Here is a 7578-nt window from a genome sequence, read left to right on the forward strand (position 1 = left end):
TGCCACAGGACTGGAAAAGGTCGGTTTTCATTCCAGTCCCAAAGAAAGGCAATGCCAAAGAATGCTCAAACTACCGCACAATTGCACTCATCTCACACGCTAGTAAAGTAATGCTCAAAATTCTCCAAGCCAGGCTTCAGCAATATGTGAACCGTGAACTTCCAGATGTTCAAGCTGGTTTTAGAAAAGGCAGAGGAACCAGAGATCAAATTGCCAACATCCGCTGGATCATGGAAGAAGTAAGAGAGTTCCAGAAAAACATCTATTTCTGCTTTATTGACTATGCCAAAGCCTTTGACTGTGTGGATCACAATAAACTGGAAAATTCTGAAAGAGATGGGAATACCAGACCACCTGACCTGCCTCTTGAGAAACCTGTATGCAGGTCAGGAAGCAACAGTTAGAACTGGACATGGAACAACAGACTGGTTCCAAATAGGAAAAGGAGTACGTCAAGGTTGTATATTGTCACCCTGCTTATTTAACTTCTATGCAGAATACATCATGAGAAACGATGGACTGGAAGAAGCACAAGCTGGAATCAAGATTGCCAGGAGAAATATCAATAACCTCAGATATGCAGATGACACCACCCTTATCACAGAAAGTGAAGAGGAACTAAAAAGCCTCTTGATGAGAGTGAAAGAGGAGAGTGAAAAAGTTGGCTTAAAGCTCAACATTCAGAAAACGAAGATCATGGCATCTGGTCCCATCACTTCATGGGAAATAGATGGGGAAACAGTGGAAACAGTGTCAGACTTTATTTTGGGGGGCTCCAAAATCACTGCAGATGGTGATTGCAGCCATGAAATTAAAAGACGCTTACTCCTTGGAAGGAAAGTTATGACCAACCTAGATAGCATATTCAAAAGCAGAGACATTACTTTGCCAACAAAGGTCCGTCTAGTCAAGGCTATGGTTTTTCCAGTGGTCATGTATGGATGTGAGAGTTGGCCTGTGAAGAAAGCTGAGCGCCGAAGAATTGATGCTTTTGAACTGTGGTGTTGGAGAAGACTCTTGAGAGTCCCTTGGACTGCAAGGAGATCCTACCAGTCCATTCTAAAGGAGATCAGTTCTGGGATTTCTTTGGAAGGACTGATGCTAAAGCTGAAACTCCAGTACTTTGGCCACTTCATGCAAAGTGTTGACTCACTGGAAAAGACTCTGATGCTGGGAGGGATTGGGGGCAGGAGGAGAAGGGAACAACAGAGGATGAGATGGCTGGATGGCATCACTGACTTGATGGACGTGAGTTTGAGTGAACTCCGGAAGGTGGTGATGGACAGGGAGGCCTGGCGTGCTGCGATTCATGGGGTCGCAGAGTCAGACACGACTGAGCGACTGAACTGAACAAAATGCTTTATAAAATGGAAATTGAATAATAGGTACAGCAGGGTTCACTATGTTTTTCTCTCTACTTCTGTATATGTTTGAAATTATCCATAATAACAATAATTTAAGCCTAAAGAAAAGTCAAGGGCTGAGGTCTAGGAGGTGATTTCTGATGGCTGGTTCAGATACTCTGGGGTTCATAAGGTACTTTAACTTCTGGTTTTATAGTTCTAAGGCCCAGGTCAGAGTCGTGGCCCTCACAATGTCATAATAGAACCTTTCCTTCCCTCCAAGGAGGCCCTCAATGTTTAGATTATACTGGATACAAGAGAACTCCTCATCTTTTTCCTCAATGAGTCTTTCCAAGATTAATTCCAGTTTATCCTGCCTCAAGGGCTTCAGGAGAGAGAGTTCTTAACACTGCCAGAGGACAGGTAAAGAAGAAGATGCTCTTCAAAGGTCTGGGTCCATGCTGCTGCTGCTGCTAAGTCACTTCAGTCGTGTCCGACTCTGTGCGACCCCATAGACGGCAGCCCACCAGGCTCCCCCATCCCTGGGATTCTCCAGGCAAGAACACTGGAGTGGGTTGCCATTTCCTTCTCCAATGCATGAAAGGGAAAAGTGAAAGTCAAGTCACTCAGTCGTGTCTAACCCTCAGCGACCCCATGGACTGCAGCCTACCAGGCTCCTCCGTCCATAGGATTTTCCAGGCAAGAGTACTGGAGTGGGGTGCCATTGCCTTCTCCGCTGGGTCCATGAGAGGTTGGCAAAGTACCGTATTGGTGGATGAAGGCCCAGCCTGTGGACTTAGCAGCTTAAACTCCTGAAGTTGAAATGTTAACTAACTCCCATGGATTGGAACAGGGATCACTGAAGCAACTCCTATGGGCTAGAGGGTTACTAGATTTTAAATTGCTAAAGTGGTCCAAATTTCTGTCTGGAAAACAGAAAACCAGATTACACGGAACCAACCCAAAGCCACACTCTGTTTCCTTGAACCCCTCTCGTCTCACTTCCCATCGTTTTTAACGTTCTTCTTTCCTCCAGGGTCCTCTCTTGACCAGTTCCTTCAGCTCACAAAATGTGAAAAGGACACACTTGGAGAATTGGGGTCAAACAAAGGTAGAAAAAATGTATTCAGACAGAATAACCAGCAAAGGAGTCTCAGTCCTCCTCCATTAAATATTTGTCATTTAAAGAATGCGAGTGATCACTCCACAGGTTGTGTTTGCTCCTGCCTCACTTTGCCCCACCCGTCATAACAGGGAAGGACCTTGCCACAGCCTAGATGGATGGGTCCTGCTCAGCCATCACCTTCATCTATGCTTCTGTTTATTTTATTATTATGTGGGGGGCAGCCAAGCTGCGAGGCTTGAGGTACCTTACTCCTCCAACCAGGGGTTGAAACGGTGCCCCTGCAGTGGAAGCAGGGAGTCTTTTAACCACTGGACCACCAGTTCCCAGGATCCAGTTTGAACAAGGAATGCCGGGAGAGTGAAACTGACCACTAAATTATCCAATGATGAGCCAGAGTATATTTTTTGCTTTCAGGCAGACTTGGTTTTATCCAGTGAGCCATCACTCTGTGTGGTTAAGTCTCAAAGGAGCCAATTAAAAGAGACAAAAGGCCAAGTAAAATGGAATTGCGTAGAGGCTACTGACAGGGGGAGAAGCACTTGAACTCGATGATCTTCAAGTGGTTTTCATACTTGTTTCTAAGCAATGGGATCCATTACTCAAACAAAATGTTACTCGAAATTTCATATACAGGAAAATGAAATACTCTGTCCTTGGCTTACTTGTGTCCCTATTGGCAGATCCTGGGCATCTCTAAGGGTTCCTTGGGACACAGGAAGCCCATGGTCCAGTCTAATCACCTCATTTTACAGGTGACAGAGAAGTTAAGTGTCCTCCTCAAAATCAAAAGCCTAGGAGTAGACATTTGCTTACCACCTGTGTTACACCCTGCTCTAGCCCTTCCATGAGGGTGGATGCCAGGAAAAGCTGGAAACAGAAACCCAGGACATCATGCCTCACACATGTCTGTCCCAGCATTGTTCATGTCACCACCCAAGGGTTAAAGGATCTGCCACCCAAGTTTGAGCCGAAATGTAATGTAAATGGTACTGCCACAAAAATAGACCTTTGAATCTCCTTCATTGAAAAAAGCAGAGAAAGAAAGGCCAAATTCAAAGAAATTGTTGTTCTCAATGGGAAAAACAAAGATAGAGGGAACTTTAGCAGAGCTGAAATCTCAGCTCTGTGCAAAGGGACCTGGCTGTATCTCAGTACACAGATGTTTGGGTCATACTCAAAATATGAGAACGGCCTGTTCCCTCCACCCTCAAGACACCACCTCACCCTGGGACCTTGGCGGCCTCATATGAGTTTCAAGACACAGCAAACACAAAGCCTGCTAGGGTTTAGTAAACAGCAAGGAAGGGGAAAAGAGATGGTTCCTTGATGCAGTGAAAGAGAAATATGTTTTAAATTGGGAATAAATGTTGAGCTCAGATGCCCCTTCAGCATGTTGCCCTCCAGACCTGGAAATATCCAAGAATCTTTGAACCTGAAAGTCTTGGAAACTACAGGTCAAAGTGCAGCAGTGGGTAAAGGGGGGGAAATTTAAATAATCTGGCTCTTTGTAGTCGGCCCATCATCACCACCACGTGGGATCTTAGTTCCCCAGTCAGGGATTGAACCCAGGGCCTCTGCCGTGGCAGATGCAATCTTAACCACTTAATCTTCCGCCAAGGAAGTCCCCTTAACTTCTAACTTTGATAGGCTATGAAGTTATGCTAGTACTTGTGGTTTGTAAAACGGAAATCCACAAACAGAAAGGCCCCAAATGAGTTTTAGATGCAAACCAAGAAGAATTTAATCAAAGGCAGATAATGACACAAATACCTGAAAGGTGTTCCCTCCACATGAATCCCAAGGCCACTGATTATAAGGAGAAACATGTCTAATTGTTTGAGTAGCTATTTAAAGAATAATGGAAAGAATTAAAAGGAGTTTTATAAGAAGAGAATGGTATTACTAGTGCAGACAAATAATACTGCTTATGCCTTGTACCTGTGACTCTCCAGGTAGTCAGAAGAAAGGAGCAGAGACTGATTCACCTTTGTAAACGGCCCTCCCCAACAACAAAACCAGGAATCTTCCATCTCAGCCAGGCTAATTACTGAGGCAATACCATTCACACAGGCACTGACATACATCCTATGAACACTCGTTTTGAAAAGTCATCTACTCACAGACATAAAGAACAGACTGGTGGTTGCCTGGGGAAGGGAGGTGGGAAAGGGAAGGATTGGGACTTTGGGGTTAGCAGATCCAAACTCTTACGTTTAGAATAAACAGCAAGGTCCTACTGGGTAATGCAGGGAGCTGTACTCAATATCCTGGGATAAACTATAATAGAAAAGAATATGGTAAAAGAACATAAACAAAAGTCACCCACAGCACTTACCCACACATGTTCCCGCCTCTGAAAACTGGTAGCCCTCCACACACTCACAGCGGAAGGTTCCTGGGTGGTTATTGCAGATCGCGTGATTGCCACACACCGAGGGCTGCTCTGAACATTCGTCGATATCTAAAGCAAAATTTTGTTTTAAGTGCAGACTTAAAAAAAACACCTCTCCCAACATCACTATACATAATAAAATATAAAGTATTTTGGCCTGCAAATGGATCCATTTTAAAACACATTTTTAGTATTCCAAAAGTATCGCTAAATATTTTCTTCTGTGCATAACTGGAGATAGTGATCCCAAGGCCCTCCTCATAAATAAAACTGTGCTTCTCCCACCTCCCCCCAACCCTTTCCACCTTCCATCTCCTGGAGTTAGTTGTTGACCCAGGGACCACTAACATCAGATGGGCACATCTGTATTAGAAAGATGTGCAGACAAGTCTCCCAACTCTGAATAAGGTTCCTAAGCTACAGACTGTAATTAAATATGCTCTGGTGGTGCTAGTGGTAAAGAACCAGCCTTCAATGCAGGAGACATAAGAGACGCAGGTTCGATTCTTGGGTGGGGAAGATCCCCTGGAAGAAGGCATGTATTTTTGCCTGGAGAATCCCATGGACAGAGGAGTCTGGTGGGCTCCACCAGAGTCAGACATGACTGATCACGCATGTGCCACCATCTTGAGTTTAAGGCACTAAAAGGCAAACCATTAACTCATAAGATTAAAAGTGATGTTCTCTCATAGGATAATTCTGCGGTCATCGAGTGGTATGACGGGAACAAAGAAATACACATTTCAAAGCTGAACACACACATACATATACACGTGTTAGTTGCTCACTCGTGTCTGACTCTGTGACCCCATGGACTGTAGCCCGCCAGGCTCCTCTGTCCATGGAATTCTCCAGGCAAGAATACTGGAGCTGAACACAGCTAGGTTCAAATCCTGCCTCCTTTGGTGACTAGCTTGTGTGGTCCTGGAGAAGCTGCCAAACTACTCTGCCTCAGTTTCCCTGTTAGTAAGTACATACACTACTATTCATCTTGAGAAGTCCTTCTGAAGATTGCAGAAAATAGATGCAAGCCTGACCTGCTCAAGCAATGTACCTATTGGGACTTGCCTAGTGGTGCAGTGGTTAAGACTTCATGCTTCCAGTGCAGGGCCATGGGTTTGATCCCTGGTTGGAAAACTAAGATTTCTCATGTCATGTGGTATGGCCAAAAAAAGAAAAAAAATTAAAAATAAAAGAAATGTGCCTATTATTAAGTATAATACCTATACCACCAGCATGAGGCTGTTCCATTTCTAGGAACACAGACCTTGGATGGCCATGGCATTGGGAGGCCAGTCTGTAGTTACCACTGCTGTAAGGCTGGTTGGCCCAGACAAAAAAATCAAGCTGATCTGTCGTCTCCTTGGTTACCTGCCCACTGATGATTTGAAATAAACACAGTCACACAAGATCCCTCTGTGCCAACCTCATTCTCAGGGTGTAGTTACTTCTGGCATTTTTCGAACTCTTGGAGATGCATGTGAGGAAGATTTCATAATGTCTGAGACCACACAACTCCCCTCCCCTCTCAACCTCCCCTCCTCAACTCCATAACATGAATCTTGCTCGTGCGTTCACCTCCAATGGCCTGTCTAGCCAGTCTCTTTCCTGATGAGGCAAAAGTCCTGCTGGCTTATTAGACAATGTCACACAACACAAGCATTTTTGCCACTTCAGCCCCACAGTTGGACCTACACTCAGACAAAACACAAACCAAATGGCATTCAGCTTTTTGAAGCCATACTGCAACGTACATTTCTGTGACATGCTTAAGATATAAAATCTCATATCACTTACATGTGGAATCTAAACTATGGCACAAAGGAACCTACCCACAAAACAGATCAAACCAGTCCATCCTAAAGGAAATCAATCCTGAATATTCACTGAAGGACTGATGCTGAAGCTGACGCTCCAATACTCTGGCCACCTGATGTGAAGAGCCGACTCACTGAAAAAGACCCTGATGCTGGGACAGACTGAAGGCAGGAGGAAAAGGGGGCGACAGAGGATGAGATGGTTGGATGGCATCACTGACTCAATGGACCTGAGTTTGGGCAAACTCAGGGAGATGGTGAAGGACAGAGAGACCTGGTATGCTGCAGTCCATGGGTCACAGAGTGTCAGACACGACTTGGCCACTGAACAACAGAAGAAGAAAATCCTGCTCTGGTGAGACCTGTCCTTTGATTTTGCTTCAGCAGCACAGGGTGCACTGAGAGAATCATCTCCATTCTCATTTGGTCCCTTGAACACTAAATGACCCCCAGTCACAGGTCTCTGGTCTGGTGGCTCCGGAACAAAGCTCTTGACTCTAATAAGATTCCAGAAGGAGCCAACCTACAGCCCGGTTTTATCAGCACTGACTCCCTGCAGGAAGCAGGGTTCCTACAAGCAAGGTTCCTGGTAGGGGGCCCCTCCCGCCTCAGCCTCTTCTAGAGCTCACTGCCAGTTGGGCCCCTAAAACCTGCCCCAACTGGGTCCCGAGTCATTGCCAGAGTAGCAGACTCAAAGGTCTCAAGACGGCCTGACAGCAACCTCACAGAAGATGCTGAGTCTGAATGTCCTAACGGCTGAGCCAGGCTGACTCAAGACACGCATGGAGCTGGTGTGTCTTGGGCTGGTTCACGGGCACAGCTCAGCTTCGAGACCACATGGTGCCTCTTTGATGTGCCCGCCTGGCTTCCCGGCACTACACCATGATTCTGTTTATACCT

The 7578-nt window shown here is 45.5% G+C and overlaps 1 protein-coding gene across 2 annotated transcripts in view; it reads right to left on the reverse strand.

Annotated features, from left to right (window-relative positions):
• The window catches only part of NID1 (nidogen 1), a 99051-nt gene that overhangs the window by 32879 nt on the left and 58594 nt on the right, over positions 1 to 7578 (reverse strand). For both annotated transcript variants that reach the window (XM_010860106.1, XM_010860105.1), the window contains exon 10: positions 4805 to 4930. In XM_010860106.1, coding sequence (XP_010858408.1) covers positions 4805 to 4930 — 126 coding nt within the window. The remainder of the gene's footprint in view (positions 1 to 4804; positions 4931 to 7578) is intronic.

Source organism: Bison bison, unplaced genomic scaffold (assembly GCF_000754665.1).
Source record: "Bison bison bison isolate TAMUID 2011002044 unplaced genomic scaffold, Bison_UMD1.0 scf7180017864462, whole genome shotgun sequence".
Lineage (NCBI taxonomy): Eukaryota > Metazoa > Chordata > Mammalia > Artiodactyla > Bovidae > Bison > Bison bison.